Genomic DNA, 16,303 nt, shown 5'->3' on the forward strand with positions numbered 1-16,303 from the left:
TTAAGCGATCAAGTTTGAAGCTAAACTTGTAATATTGTCAGGATTACAGAAGACCGGCTCAACAGTCTGTATTATCCATTGTTGTAGCCCGCCTCCAGTTGAAGCCGGATGCCAACAACGAGTTGTTGCTCCCACGTCATATTAGCACTGGCTTCCTCTTGCATTCGCTCCCTCAAGTCCTCCAGTTCTTAATTTCTCATCATATGCAGAGAGTTGCTTGTTTGTGCTCTGACTGACAGTATGATCCCGATTTGTCGTGTCCTCACAGCACTGCATGAGTGCCTGTTGGTTGTTGCCGGGTAGAAACGTCAAACAAAAGGCCGCTTGTTACTGAACCAGCCTCACTGTAAACGGTAGTTAGATGACTCTGTGGTTTGAAGAAGTCGCCTTAAAAAAACATTAAAGGGCTCTATTATAAGAGCATAATTTACTTGTTTCTGTGCATTTATGATGTGATAGTTTCACAAACTTAAAAGGCAATACAAATTCCAGTATATAATGTATATAATATATATACATAGAATTAAGTTGAATCAATCAATCAATATCTAATCCATCTATTTGAGTCAACATCGAATCGGTATCGGTTTCATAAGCTAAATTACTCGATTCATGTTCCAGAAAACAGACCGCATTTTACTTTAAGATATATAGTAAACCCAGCTTTACATATGTGAAGATGTCTTTGGGTTCTGGGTGGATTAAAAAATATATATTTTAAGACGATCAAGAAATTGCATTTTTCACTATTTTTCAATGTAACTGCTTAATAAATATAAAAAAAAAACGTGTAAATCATTGCTGTTTGCAGCTTTACACGATGAACTGTATTGATACAGTAAAAACGACACATACCGTTTGTATTCATATTGCACGTTGAACATCTTTTCTATATGTGAAGCATTTCTTTAATCTGACCTAGTTTTGTGATTTATCTGTAAATCTTAAGCTCGTACTTCTAGAGGTTGTATAATATACTCTACCAAACGCAAAGAGGAGCTCGACTAATCACAAACATCAGAGATTTCCTAAATCAGCAGTCATCGTGGTTGGAAACGGCGTCGCTGCTGCTGCTGTGTGGGGGACAGTTGCTGCAGTCATCGGTACAATCTGTTCATCCCACTTAACCTCATTTCTCTCTGTGTGCGTGCACTCTCTCGCTTTCACGCTCTCACGCTCTCTCCCTCTCTCCCTCTCTCCATGTTACTCAATCTCCAGCGGTGCGAGCGATGTCGCTCATTCACACAAAAAGAGTGCGAACACGCTCATGCGGCAGCGCTCTCCGAAAAACACCGAACCCACACGGGGTTCAGACAAAATGTGGATAATCTCCCATCCAACAGGCTCCGTCAGCCAGAGACAAAGGGACAGCACACACGTATACATGCGCGTGCACGTGCGCTCATGCGTACGCTAACACGCGCGTGATGTATAAAGAGCAAATTGAAACTGCATGTTGGCGTCAAAAGCTTCAGAGAGCTTTTGTGTCACAGATTAAATTTAGCTGCGGAGCTGAAAGTGGTCTTTAGCTGTGTGTCTTTGTAACATCTCTGTGGATTGGCATGCTGTGGGATTATTTTAGATTAAGATTATCTTTTATTTGTTTGTTTGGTGGGAGCACCGTCTGAAGACTCCTCGTTTGTCTTGACAACCCTGACCGAGCACACACTCTACAAAGCACTTCCTCTGCAGGATCTCCTCTTTTTATGATGCTAATGTTGACATATTTCTCATTAGCACACTGGATGGTATGCTCGTGTTCTGCAAGTGTGTTTACCAGTCTGGTCCCCCACTCCCACAGTGTGCAACGCAGCCTTGGCTCGTACATCAAAGCCTTCATAAAGCATTCAGATGTGACTCATAAGGCAAAGTGTTCATACTCCTAAGTGTCTACGGCAAAGCTGATGTCTTTATTCACCGTGTGGCAGCTCTGCCACATTATACCTCATTAAACCCCCCCCCCCCCCAAAAAAAACCTTTCCAAACACCCTGACTTCCAACTGAGCTGAACTCTGCACCTCTCTTTGCTTTGCAGTACCTGATCAAAGTAAATGAGATCAAGACCAAGAAAGGAGTGGACCTCCTCCAGAACCTGATTAAGTATTACCACGCACAGTGCAAGTAAGTACCCCCTTAATCCCCCTGAACCCGAACGCGTGGCGCTCCCCTGTTGTGTGCATCACACCCCATTAGTAATGTATTTCCAAACCGGTTGCATCTCTCTTTCTCTCTCTCTCCCTCTTTGCCGCTCTTGATGTCAAATGTTTTTATCCCCTGTATGGTTCACAGATCTCGCGGGTGCACAGTCGTGTCTATAAAGCCCTCATAAATATGCACGGGTCATCATACAGATACGTTCTGACAGCTGTGGGGTTTGCCAGGTAAAATAAGTGGGCGTTCTCCGAGCCAGAACCCGCAAGTTCACAGCGTTCTGCGACGGAATGACAAATTCTCTCGCTTGTTGCTAGGTCCTGTCAAAACACTGGGACAAAACAATATACTTTCCCCTTTTTTAATCTGTTCAACACGGGGCATTGATGGATGGAAAAGCTGCAGTGGAGATGGTTCAGAAGCATAAAAGCAACCGATGAGGAGCCGATGCCACGAGGGTGACTGCTCGCAGCAAGAAAGGAGAAAACATTATAATGTGTACCATCTGAACCACCACTTCATTCAGCAAATTAAGGACAGCGATTACCGGGAAATGTGGGTATTTGTCAGCTAGGCTCTTACGCAACTGTCTGTTCAAAATTGCGTACTATTCATACTAAGTATAAGGGTGTGGATTCATGTAGAAATGCCCGAATGTATACGAGATTAGCAAGAATTAGTGATTTCGAGACATTAGTTTACTGGACATATTTAACCACCCCACAATGCATTGCGGCTCCTCAGACTGTCAAAGAAAGGCGGACTGGGAGGTAGACGGTAAACATCATTAACCGTTGGATAAAAATAATTACGGATACTGACGAGTGACGTCGAAGTACAGTTATTTGGATAAATGCTATAAAGTCCTGTTGAAAACAAATGCAACACAAATATGCAATCATTTTAATTTGCCTGAAAATAATACTGGAAAAAAATTTGTGAGAAACAATTTATATTCCATATTCGCTTGGACCGGATCGTGACTTGTTGCAGAGAAGTATTGCTGGAGTTTACTTCAGTGTCCGGTTGGCAGTATGTTCGTGGGTCAGATCCCGACAGCTTTCCAAAAATCTTCACGGTAACAGAAATGATCTCAAATCATTGTTTATTGACAGTGTGTTGCTTGTCATTTAATTTATTTGTATTACTTAACTCACTTACAGACACACTGCTTCTCCAGCATGCTAAATCAGTCCTCACTAGCATAATCAAATTGGCGTATGCATATCGATGCAGCAGGCTGTTGCTAGGCAGTCTACTTCCTGCGCTTATTTGAGAGGTTTTCTGTAAAGATGTCAGAGCCTCCCGTTCCTCTTCCCAATAAACATCATTCATCGTCTTGCCGGAGGCCACATTGCCCTAATCTAGAGAGGTGATGGGTTACAATATTATCATGACCATGTTGTGACAGGTAAAAGTAACGGTAAATACATTCATAACTATATAGTGCAGCAAAGGGTCAACATGGCTGACTCCAGTCATTCACCTGCAGCATCAAGAAACAAGGAGAGAGATGTGGGATCCTCAATGCACATATTAAAAGACAACAAGCCGAGGAGGGAGATGTACCAGAGAAAGTAATGAGCAGAGGAAGGGAGAGATGGACGTGAGGCGGAGAGAAAGAGGTCATTAGTGGTGATTTGCGGCCGCGGCGCCGCATCGGAGGTGTTTCACGCTGACAGATCCGTGATGGATTTCAGGATGTGCTAAGCACCTCTGCAAATCTGCAGCGGACACGGCCAGCTGCCATCTCTGTGCCAAGAGCCAAAGGCGTCGGAGGGAGCCGAGCTATACATTAAACATAAACTGCACCAATCTCCTCTCTCCGCCTGACCTTCACAGTGGCCAAAAGCAGCACGCTTGACATTTGCCAAGTAGTAATTCCCTAAAAATTGGACCACTTGTCTCTCATATGTGTTCCAATTCATGATAATGTCAATGAGATTCACATGTATTGCACCTTTTTTTTTTTTTTGTTCTCCAGTTTCTTCCAAGATGGCTTGAAGACAGCCGATAAGCTGAAGCAGTACATCGAGAAGCTCGCAGCGGATCTCTACAATGTAAATGTCTTTTATTTGGAAAGCTGCTCTGTGTTTATGGACACACACTTTGTCTGTGTTTACCTTCTTTTTTTAAAAATTTTTTTAATTCTTTCTGAATTCAGTCTATAAAGATGATTCACAAATCAAAGTCCACTTACCGGCTTCAAAATGACTGTTTTCAAGGTCGAGAATGACGACACTGCACACTTAGTACAGTTTGTGATCCCCATAAAAGTATTTTGCATGAGCCCCGAAATAAATTACTGGATTAAAGTGTCGAGTTGACATGCGTCACACTACGTTTTTGGAAATAGAAAGTTATGTCGTGCTCAGAATAGCAAATTCAGCCACAGCCAAACTTTTGAAAAAGATGAGCCTTCGCTGACTGCTCACCAACATTTCTTATTTACAGCACTGCGATGCTTTTCCCCCGAAAAGCAGCGGTTTTATCAGCATTGAATGTTCCTGCAGTTATTATAAGAGGGAAAGTAGCTCGTCTGCAGGAACTGTCACGATTCAGAATCTCCTGGAAACTATGAAAAACCTCACACGTGCAAAGATGGTAACGCCTGGTCGTCAGACAGAAGGTCCTCACACACACAAAGCCTGACACTCGGGAGCTATCGGAGCAGTTTGAGGATCTTCTGTGTGACCGTCGCTCGTTGCTTTTGTGAGCACCTTTTTTAAAACCGTGTTTTGGGATGTTTGCTAAAGCCTGGGGAGAAGGCGCAGTGAGTGAGAGCCTTCGGTTTTCTGAATAGAAAGTATATTTGTAAAGCAAATACAATTCGTAATGGAGAGGTGTATTTCAGTCTTGACGGGAGGTATTTTTATGAGTGTAACACACACAGAGGCATCTGGTAAAGCATTTGTTCTCCTCAGATCAAACAAACTCAGGATGAGGAGAAGAAGCAGCTGACTGCCCTGCGGGATCTGATCAAGTCCTCCCTCCAGCTGGACCAGAAGGAGGTAGGCCGGTCACATTCAGAGACACCCGGACAAATGTAAACGTGTAGCAGGTGTAATTCTGACATGCAGGGGTTCCCCAGCCGCGTTGCTCCAGGTGCCACACAGATATGTTGTTAGAAACCAATGATTCCCCCCCCCCGCGCCTCCTCTCACTCTGGCCACTACCGGGTTTGGAGCTTGTCTCCTGCAGCACAGAGCGAGTGCCCAGTGCTGTACCATGCTGGTAGCCAGTGTGTGGTCGGCTTTGCTGGTGACCAGTGTTGTGCCTCACTGGCTGCTCAGTGGAGAGCCACTCACTGCCCGACTTAACACCGCATCGCTTAAAAAAAACAAAAAAACACACCCGCCATCCCCGGACTTATAAACGTGGTCTGCTGTCTCCGTACTGGTGTTTTCACACATTCACTTTTCTGCATGACACAATCGTTCCAGTCTTTCATCTACACTTCCTGTAGCTTCTCTTGTTAATAGCACCTTACGGTAAGCACGGCATTTAGAGAGTTGAGCACATTGTTGTTTGAGTCGGCACGCGGGCGGGCGGGCGAGCGGGACACCTTTTTTTTGTTGTTTTGTTTCACACTCACCGCCTGCACCTGAGCTGGATCTTTCACACCTCTCCCCTCTATCTCCCCTCTTCTGCCTTCTGCTCGTCTGGAATCAAGTCTAGAAGAGTAAGTGCTGGTGCATGTTGAGCATGCTGGCATCAGTCTGTTCTGCCTGACAGTCGAGTGGTTTGGCCCTTTTAGAGGCTTCAGAGCATGCCTTTTATACATGTAATGTTCCTGTTAGCACTGTGGTTTGGAGAAGAGACCCTGTTGATGTTGGCGGATGAGTTTGTAGTGCTTTTGTGTCTGCGGTGCATGTCCTTGGGCAGCGTCTCAGTACGCCCTGTGTGGTAAACATTGGTATTGTGTGGATTCGCACAGGACTCGCAGAGTAAGCAGGGGGGCTACAGCATGCACCAGCTGCAGGGGAACAAGGAGTTTGGCTGTGAGAAGAAAGGCTACCTGCTGAAGAAGAGTGATGGGTAAGCTGCAGACACGGCCATAACAAAAAAAATGAAATCAAACGCTGTAGAGCGCCGTTCATGTTGCATTCAAATTCACAGTGGACATGACGAGTCCTTTCCTAATGTTCTTCCCTCCCTCCCTCCTTCCCTACACAGGCTGAGGAAGGTGTGGCAGAGGAGGCAGTGCTCAGTGAAGGGGGGCATGCTCACCATCTCTCATGCCACAGTGAGTTCAACACACACACACGCACGCGCACATGCAAACACACACACCCACCCACTGACTGTGCGGATCAAAGGGAGAACATCATGCGGGGAGGTTGTGTTGGGCTTTCTCAATCTGGAGGCTGGCAGAATGGAATTGACATAGATGGGTTGTCATGGCAACCCTGCCCCCCAGCCCCCTCGCTCCGCATCCCCCCAACCCTCCGCCTGCTGCGCCTCGGTGACTCATCTCAGTGTGAGCGTACTGTAGACGCTGGCACGTCTGCAGGGTCGTCTCCTCTCTGGTGCAGCTGCAGTAGCTGCTGTGTGCCGATTTCTCTCCAGAGTGGCCGGCAGGAATCTAAAAGAATTAATTGAGTTTAGCACAAATCCGAGCACTTGCAGTCGTTTCGTCAGACGCAGATAAAAGGGAAGCTCATCTTGGTTGATAACCAGCAATGGTGCTAAAAAATTAATTTAACCTGAGATTACTTGATTTGTATCGTCGTGGCTCAAAAAGCAAGCCAGAGCTAAGTTTGTTGAAGCTGCTCGATATTTGGACTGTGGGCCAACAATGAATAGTTGTGGTTTAAAAACCCTTTAAATCTATCTGAAAGATGATCCGTCTGATCTCGTAGGATTAGTCACTCCTCATTGCTGGCTCTGACTCAGATGAACCTTCCCTTCATGCCGAGTGTTTTTTTCAGTTTGTCATCGTGAAGAAGATCAAATTGTTCCCAGTTTGATGAATAAAGTTCGCTAGTGCGCTGCCTTTTTTTTCATAATTTGTCCTGTAAGCCAAACTCTGAAAATGTCTTTGAACTTAAACTATTAGCTACGGTAAAATGTATCTATGAAACCCCGGTTTGTTGTTCTGACCTTTACATATTTAAAATGAAATATGTTTTACATCTTTTGGGACAAACTACAAGATTTAGTATTTAGCCACATCAGTCTTCATTAAATCAGTCTTTTTATCTCAAGTGAGTGATGACAGTTCATATTTTTTGCTACCTGTTTGATCCCAGACGGTGGGTTAAAGCTTTCTGCCCGCTCTCCGTCGGTATACGAGAGCTTATGATCATCTTGTTTTCTCCAGCTCTGGTGGCAGCTGAACTCTCGGTGACTCTAGTTGACGTGGCGGGATGCCAGCCGAGCTCCACGGCTCATTCACAGCCTGTTAGCATTTCATTAGCACGTGTCCTGGCCCCTCCTCCACCAGTGTGCCAACTGGGCCCATTACTACAGCCCACAGCCAGCCAGCACGGTCCACTTTCTGAATGGGGACAAGAGAGTTCACACAACTCTGTGCCTTTTTTTTAATTATGTGAATCATACAATTCCTGAGGTGTCTATTTGGTTCGCTGCAATAGTGCTGAATAATACATGCACAAGTTGACGCGCACAAATTCTACAGTCATTTTGTGAATTTCATGTTGATCCTTTATGACACAAATACGCTGTCGGTTCAAACTTCCTAAAAATTATATTTCTGCTTTTCCAAAATGCGGTTCTTAAATGTGATGATTCTTTCTGTTTTAAATAAATAAATATATATATATATTTTTTTTTTCTGACATTTAATCCATCGAAAGAACAATAAATAACTAATATTATAAATATATAAACCCAGAGAGTGTTTTTTTTTGTGATTGCATATTTCCTGTGTGACCCTTCAATGTGTTTATTCTCCGCAGTCCAACAGGCAGCCGGTCAAACTCAACCTGCTCACCTGCCAGGTCAAGCCCAGTTCTGAGGACAGGAAGTGCTTCGATCTCATTTCCCGTGAGTTTCCCTGGACGCCAGAATAGTTTAGTTCTCTGCACGTTAGTGTGAGGCAGTTGGGGAATTCCTGCTATTTTCTGAACATCAAGGAAAACGAATCTGCGGGAATGTGACGGGCTATTATTAGACCGCGTGTCCAACAGGTGCAACACAGACGAGTGGCGCATTTGAATAATTTACTGCACGCTGTCGGTTGCTTCGGGTGTTGTGAAATGCAAGATAAGGAATTTGCTTACTGAACGTCATCTGTATTCAACAGATAACCGGACATATCATTTCCAAGCTGAAGATGAACAGGAGTTTGTCATGTGAGTACTTCAGAGTGACACTGCTAAAAAAAAACACACACACACACACAAAAAAAGAGTGTGTGTGTGTGGCATTGTGGGTAATGGAGGTGCCAGGTTTCGACAAGGAAGAAGTGGAACATTGTTATATTTCTGGACGATCTTCCCATTTTTTAAGTAATATATAAGGGTTAAGCGACTTTAGAGAGGTAATAAATATATTGTACACAATGAGTTGCTGCTCTGCATCAATTGTCACTGAAAACTTTGGGAAGGAAATCCAACTCGTTCGACATTTTGCACTTTAAAATAACGAGCTAATGTCGGCATTTCAAGGTTTTGTTTGTGCTTCACGAGAATTGTGGATTTCAAAAAATATTCTCGAGGACCTAAAACCTCTCTTGAAACGCACTTTGAGTTGAGGCACTTTTCTGGATCCGGCGTGTTGTCACTCTGATGCCCTGCTGGGCTTGAAGGCGGTACCTCCGCGTGCTCGCCGTCCTCTGGGATCCAGCATGCTGCTCCTCACTGCCGCTTCGGTCACGCACCTCCAAACGCAGCAGCTTCAGCAGCTTCATGGGATTTTCCATGCAATATTTAGTATTCCATAGGGCTCCTGCTTTGTGTAATCACGCTCCCCCCTCAATTGGGCTGGGAGCTATATTACTATGCATGATGTAAGTAAACACGCAACCGCTTTGGCTCAGCACCTGTACACCTACGCATCTGTGGAGGAAAATATCTAGTTTCAGAAAAACAGACGATCTAACAGATTGGTTCATGGGCCCGGTCCCCGTCTGGCCTCTGCAGACAGGGGCGAGTGACAATGACAGGGGAAGTGCTGACGTCAGCACTGTGTGTGTGTGTGGGTGTTGTGTGTGTGTGTGTTTTTAAATAAATATGTAAGCAAAAATGGACTGTTGAGGAAATCAATCCAAAATTAGAAAATGTTCTGAACCATAAGTAAGAAGAGTTGAATGAGTTATAGACGTATGTTTGTCAAGCTTTCTTTTTTTTAAACAAATTTACATTTTTTGACATTTATTTTTAATTTCTAGAGAGCGGACAAGATTAGTCAATTTCTAGAAATACATGTTTCATTGGAGAAGTAATTTTTCAAGATAAAAATAGCTGCTTTTTCTCTGTTTTATATCGTTTTAAAGTGAATATTTATTTTTTGGACTGTTTTTTTTTACCATATTGTCTCAATTTTGCCATTTCATAGACTTAGCAATTATCTTACTTGAGAAAATAATCATTATATTTGGTCAGTTGCAGCTGTAGACTTTTTACGTTAGCTTAGTGGTGCTTTTATCTCTTGGTGGAATAAAATAAGCATATTTGTATATCTAACACCAGTAATGTGATCCCTTGTGCAGCTGGATCTCGGTGCTGACCAACAGTAAGGAGGAGGCCCTGAACATGGCGTTTCGTGGCGAGCAGAGCGGCGGCGGCGAGGACGGTTTAGAGGATCTGACTAAAGCCATCATAGAAGACGTGCTGCGCATGCCGGGCAACGAGGTCTGCTGCGACTGCGGAGCCTCAGGTGTGTACTGCTGTTTGTGTGTCCAGAGAGGCTCCACGTATATATACATCCTCTTCCTGTTTTGTGCTTAGTCAACCCTCTCCTTGTTAAAGGAGAAGGCGAAAAAACGCTTACTTCAGCATTTTCTTTTTTATTTCACCGTGGGCTACGGTTTTATTTAAAGCCACACACCAATCTGGATTTCTTTGCAATGTCACAGCTGCCTCGAACTAGATGTCCTTCAGTTCGATGGGAACTGAATGAGCTACAAATCCTCCTGCAGCCTTCAACAAACGTGTGTGTGTGTGTGTGTGTGTGTGTGTGTGTGTGTGTGTGTGTGTGGGGGGGGGGGGGGTCTGTGTAGCTTTCAGGACACAACCCGATCCGCATCCTCCCCCACATTAGGAAGCAAGGACTCAGCACTCAGGAGTGGTGTAGACATTCAGGCCCTCTGACACTTAGCACACACACATACACATACACACATCTACACACACACAGCAGCTCACCAAACCACCGACGGGAGGACTTTATGCTCTGAGGGTTAAAAAAACAACAACATTTGTCCGCTTTGAGAAACAACAGCATTACATCACATTCTTACATAAGTCACACACACTCTGTCGACCCCTGCAATCTGCAGAGAGGGGAGGTAGTTTGTCGTGTGTGTGTGTGTGTGTGTGTGTGTGCTCTTATTGCTTCGTCCATTCGCGTACATGGTCTCAGTCTAACACATGTTCCAGATGTTGAGTCTAAGCCCTGTTTCCTGTTTTTCTTGATCAAATGCTCTGGCATGGTTTCCCTTTCTCAACCAATAGCATCACAGTTACTTAGCGGTTGAAAGGTCGTTGTAATGACTTTCAAAGGTCACATCTTTCTTCCCTCTGGTCTCTGGAGAAGGAGGACAACTCCATCTCATTTGATACTCTCCCAGGATCTCCCCCTATACGACACAGCTTTGCAGCTTTGGCATTAAGCAGCTATAGAGGTCACCGTGCATCAGCTCAATGTGTCTAACGTTGCACCCTGTGACCTCCCGCCAGCCTGCTTCTCTTCATTATGTTGGGAAATGTGTGTGCAGGCCCCCCCCCTTCCCCGCCTGCGTTTCAGTGTATGACTCATTCGTTTGTGGAGCTGCCTCCGACGCGTCCGCCTGGTGTTCATTTGTCAGATCCAGACAGAACATCCCCGGCCTCACAGCATCAGTGAGCTCACAACCAACAAAGCTTTTTAAAGCTCGCTTAAATCTCCCAGATTGCATCAGAACGTGACGGCGGTCAATGGCGGCGGTTTAGAGGGCGCTGAATGACAGCGCGCCCATCGCCGTTTGATTGGCAGTAGGTTGCGCAATGGGGCTGTACCTGCATCCTGCAGTCTGATGTCACACGAAGTCTCTGTTCGTGCCTACTGCAGTCCGGTGGTCTGAAGGGTCTGCGGTTGATGTATAAAGTAATCAAGAAATGTTAATTCATTTTATTCCCACATAAAACCATCTAAATTTAGAAAGTGTTGCATCACGTTAAAGAAGTTTTATATGTATTGAAAACTTTTAACATTGGTTGCAGTGGTTTTAAAGTAAGATTAATAGCTTCTGTCGAGGCTCCACATTGTTCTCCCCCAGTTTTACAATCATACAGGAATACATCAAATGGAGGGATGCTGAGAAACCAATTTCTCTACTGACAGAAGCTTTAAAGGACCAGAATACAGTGCAGACACACAGTCATATCTAATATAGAGTAAAGGGAAGGATGGATTTTACTGCTGAAACACATCTTGCATGTTTAGACTAAAATACAATTTTCAGGCATTTAGTTGGATGGTTGAGAAGTAGACGACCTGCGTCTGATGTTCCAGGCTGGACTTGAGTTGAATTTTACTGTCATTTATTTGAATGATTTCTGGCATTTCTTGGAGCTTTCAGTGTTACCTGGCGCTACTTAAATCCAAATCTGTTATTTGATATTCACTTTAGGCTTAAATCTGAGGCATTTATCCAACTTATGACAGTTTTACTGTTCTCGCACCATCTGTCCATCCACTTGTGATCCCGCTGACTGTAGCAGCAACCACATGTACTGTAGATTACATTGTCTCACATCGTCTGTGTCCATAGATCCTAAGTGGCTGTCCACCAACCTGGGGATCCTGACCTGCATCGAGTGCTCTGGCATCCACCGCGAGATGGGAGTCCACATCTCGCGCATCCAGTCCATGGAGCTCGACAAGCTAGGAACTTCAGAACTCTTGGTGAGTCAGAGAAATGCTCTGCCAAGTGAATAAATAGCTTTTTGAGGCAGCAGTCCACGCCCTTTTACTATTTTCATCTCGAGTGAAGTATTAGAAATAATGAAAGGGTAGTAGAAATGCTGCAGAGAGCGGAATCTGATCCCTAAAGCTGCAGAGATGCAGACTCCCAGAGGCGATGTGCTCATCCGTCTCTGGGAACATTCAAATGCTGTTAATAGGATCTAATGCAGACTTTCTCTTCGTCCTCCACCAGCTGGCCAAGAATGTAGGCAACAGTAGTTTCAATGAGATCATGGAGGGAAACCTCACGTCCCCTTCACCAAAGCCCACTCCATCCAGTGACATGTAAGTACGCTCTAAACGTAAAGCTGCCTGAAAACCAGCTTTGGTGAATATCCAAACAGCTGAATTCCTCTTCTCCGCCACAGGACTGTGAGGAAGGAGTTCATCAACGCTAAGTATGTGGACCACAAGTATGCTAGGAAGACGTGCACGTCTGCGTCAGCGAAGATGATCGACCTGTTTGAGGCGGTTCAGTCCAGGGATCTGCTGTCCCTCATCCAGGTCTATGCAGAGGGGGTTGAACTGATGGAGCCGCTCCCAGAGGTTGGACCGGTAAGTCCTCAATCAAATATCCCCCATATAAAAAAAAAAAATACTATTTACTCACTTGCCTCACGTGATATCTGGTCATGCAGATGATTTTGGTTTAATTGTTTTATTTATTGTACTTGGAGTAACTGTTTTGGCCATTTGGGGGCAGCAGAAACAAGTTGTGAACACCACATTGACATATTCATTTTTAACTTTACATGTCAAACTTGTTAGAAAACAGTGGCTTATTTACACGTCCAGCTGTTACAGAGCAACAATAGCATTTATTTAGAGCCATGTGTCTGGTCGCCTGAAGGATGTAAGTCCAGTATTCACTCTTAGTTGCTCTGTTTTGGTCACGATCAACTTCTTGGGGAAACACCTCTTTAGTTGCTAAATGCTCCACTATGTTCACCAGCTAGTCGCTAACTGTGGTGCTAAGCAGGAAGTGGAAAAGTTGGTCGTTAGAGTTTTTTTTTCTCCAATAGCTGCTTGCTGTGGTTGAAAATGCCGCGAGGAGAGTGAACCCAAACCGCAACGTTGCGGACTAGACGGCTAAATAACGGTTGAGAGTGGCTCATTGCAAACATGCTTCCAGCTTCTCAAATAGGGATATTCTCTGATTGTCTTAGTTGTTTATGAATATCTCACTTGGCTAAGATGCATATCATGTGACACTGACAATCAGTTTAGTATGTTGCCACGTGTCAACCTCCTCATACATGCTTGTATATTTCAATCCCACACCGTGAGCTCATATTAGACTACCAGCCCCAGCAATGTCCCTCTCAGAGCTCCACTCATGTTGCTGCAGTGGTTCGTCCTCGCGTGAGGTTCACTGCCAGCAGGACAACCAACGCTGACACATTTCTACCAGTTGGTGAATTATTTTGGCCGGTAGAAATGGGTGTAACAGTTGGAGGATTTACAGTCATCCAGATACATTCACCAGCAGGTGGTGATATCCAGCAACCTCCATCTCCTTTTTAAACTCACGCTCGCTTCAGTTTTCATCTGCGGCGACATTAATTCACGTCCTTCTGTTTTTCCGTGATTCAGCCTCTTTGTCTCCTCGCCTTTTGCACTGCGCTGCTTCAGGCACAGACGAAAGTTAAATAACAAGCGGTGGATGGTGGAGACGCAGTGCCGGAAACAACACGGGTGATCAGACTTAATCTGACATAAATGGGTCACGGTTTTATAACACAGACATGGTAGTGGTTATGAAAAATTAAGTGTACGTTGCAGCAGCAGAATAACAGAGGATATCGTTTGTTGACAGAGGGAGCTGCTGCTGTCTGCGCTATGAAGTCTGACTCACCGAAATCTGATCTGCTGTTGTCAGTGCATCTAAATGGCTGCTGACAGCACAGCGTCATCCCCGCCCCGCACTCCTCCCCTCCCTGCGTGGCTACATACAGCCCTTACTCTAACCTATAGATGCCACCAAATGCACAGCACATATGTTCTTTACTCCTCCATGTTTATTCGTTCATCCCCCTCTGTGATGCTGCGTCTAAAGAAATAACATGTAGTTTTAATCTACACATTGACGGATGAAATTATCGCAGGGTAACTCGCAAGAAAATGTGCAAATCTCAGCTTCATGCCAGCCAAAGTAATGTTTTAGGAGCCATTTTGTTTACCGCAGCTTGTTTTAAATGCTGAAAGAGTCACAGAGAGGGAGAGAATACAGAATGGATGCTGCCCAAGATCGTCTCACCGTGTCTGTGCTGTGTTTGATGGCCCCCTGCAGGAATCCGGAGAGACGGCACTGCACTACTCTGTACGGACTGCTGACCAGACCTCTCTGCACTTGGTGGACTTCCTTGTGCAGAACAGGTACATTTTTAAGACTCTTTTAGAATAGAATAGTGAGGTTTTTTTTGTGCAAGTTAAATAGCCTCCAAAATGTCTCATCAGCGGTTTAGAGATCAATGATGGCGCAAACAACCTTTTTTTTTTTTTTTCTTCTTTTTTTTTTTTTTCCAAACACGGAGCATCGAATGTGATCCGTCTGTCTGCTGTGAGTCTTTCTTCTGCGTCGGTCTGTAATAAACGCAGTGGAAGTGCAGAGGAAAGCTTAGGGCTGCACAGCTCAGCTCAGATTCCCACAAGGCAAACAGAAATGGGTCAAGCACTTGTTCCCTGCCTTAATTTATTCCTCTCTTTTCAATTGTTTACCCACCACTGCTCCCGACTGCACACACAAGACGTCGAACCCTCCTCTTAACGAATACACGGCGTCATGCTCGGCCCTCATTATTTAAGATAATTCTCTCACCCTTTCTGAGAGCTACAAGAGATCTTAAAGGGATTATTTACCTGCTGTGTCTTGTGTTTTTTTATGAATTATTTAATTTGCTCACATTTTCTTTCCTTTTATTAGGATCCCCATTAGCGCTAGTATTGTCTATTCGTCCTGGAGTCCACACACATACAGTCAAACACACTTATACACACAAGATATCCAGATAAACACAACAGACAAAACGGCTCATCGAGTACAGAAGAGAAACAAAATAGTCACAAACATTAAACCAAACACAGAATGTTTTATCACAATCCCTCAAGAATTCATAGCAAACTTAAATAATAATGAAAATATTCTTAATAAATCGTTGTCTGAATAACCTTAAATGATATATCTAACCATCCTGTGCTTTCACACATTTAATTCTAAGCGAATTGGGTATTCAATACATTTCTCATTCTCACACTGCAATAAATGAGTTAAATCATGGTTCTTTAAATGTCTGGAGATACTTTTTTCACAAACAGCAGACTATAAAGGAAAACAATTAAATCCTGTCTCCTCTCATCCTGGGTAATAATAACACATTGACCTGAAGCTGCAAGACTGTGGAAAACACCCTGAGGCATGTAACCTGTGTCCTGACTGTCTCTGTGTGTGTGTGTGTGTGTGTGTGTGTGTGTGTGTGTGTGTGTGTGTGTGTGTGTGTGTGTTTCCTCCCCCAGCGGTAACCTGGATAAGCAGACGGAGTGGGGGAACACGGCCCTTCATTACTGCAGCATGTACGAGAAGCCCGAGTGCCTCAAGTTGCTCCTGAGGGGCAAGCCGGCCACTGATATCAGTGAGTCACTTCCTCACATTAATGTCTGTGCGCACGTATCCAGACTGCTAACTGTTGATCGTCCATCCTCTCTCCCTTCAGCCAATCAGAACGGAGAGACGGCGCTGGATGTTGCCAGGCGACTGAGGAACCCTCAGTGTGAGGAGGCAGTAAGTACAAGAACGCCCAGCTGGTGGTTGTTGGACACCTCCGTGGATTCGAATGCTCTCGAGAAAAAAAATACATAATCGCAAAAAAATAAAACAAAAGGTTGCAGAGAAAAGACGGTTCTGGTTGATTTGAACATGTTATTTGGCAGATTATTCAGAACACTAGATGGCAGTCAAAGGTTTGGCTGCAGCCTCGAGCAACAGTGACAGCGGAGTGGAAATAATTGTTGATGTATGGTCATT

At 44.5% G+C, this 16,303-nt stretch overlaps 1 protein-coding gene across 7 annotated transcripts in view; it reads left to right on the top strand.

Moving 5' to 3' along the window:
* asap1b (ArfGAP with SH3 domain, ankyrin repeat and PH domain 1b) overlaps window positions 1-16,303 on the top strand; it is a 48,943-nt gene that overhangs the window by 25,343 nt on the left and 7,297 nt on the right. For 4 of the 7 annotated variants that reach the window (XM_034559596.1, XM_034559597.1, XM_034559599.1 and 1 more), the window contains exons 7-20: window positions 2,036-2,121; window positions 4,136-4,211; window positions 5,076-5,162; window positions 6,089-6,189; window positions 6,328-6,397; window positions 8,073-8,160; window positions 8,420-8,468; window positions 9,827-9,993; window positions 12,089-12,222; window positions 12,476-12,567; window positions 12,651-12,837; window positions 14,573-14,658; window positions 15,796-15,911; window positions 15,993-16,060. In XM_034559596.1, the coding sequence (XP_034415487.1) occupies window positions 2,036-2,121; window positions 4,136-4,211; window positions 5,076-5,162; window positions 6,089-6,189; window positions 6,328-6,397; window positions 8,073-8,160; window positions 8,420-8,468; window positions 9,827-9,993; window positions 12,089-12,222; window positions 12,476-12,567; window positions 12,651-12,837; window positions 14,573-14,658; window positions 15,796-15,911; window positions 15,993-16,060 (1,407 nt within the window). Of the gene's footprint in view, window positions 1-2,035; window positions 2,122-4,135; window positions 4,212-5,075; window positions 5,163-6,088; window positions 6,190-6,327; window positions 6,398-8,072; window positions 8,161-8,419; window positions 8,469-9,826; window positions 9,994-12,088; window positions 12,223-12,475; window positions 12,568-12,650; window positions 12,838-14,572; window positions 14,659-15,795; window positions 16,061-16,303 lie in introns of all 7 variants that reach the window. The other 3 variants (XM_034559593.1, XM_034559595.1, XM_034559598.1) reach the window with 1 other exon arrangement.

Source organism: Cyclopterus lumpus, chromosome 20 (assembly GCF_009769545.1).
Source record: "Cyclopterus lumpus isolate fCycLum1 chromosome 20, fCycLum1.pri, whole genome shotgun sequence".
In the NCBI taxonomy this organism is placed as follows: domain Eukaryota; kingdom Metazoa; phylum Chordata; class Actinopteri; order Perciformes; family Cyclopteridae; genus Cyclopterus; species Cyclopterus lumpus.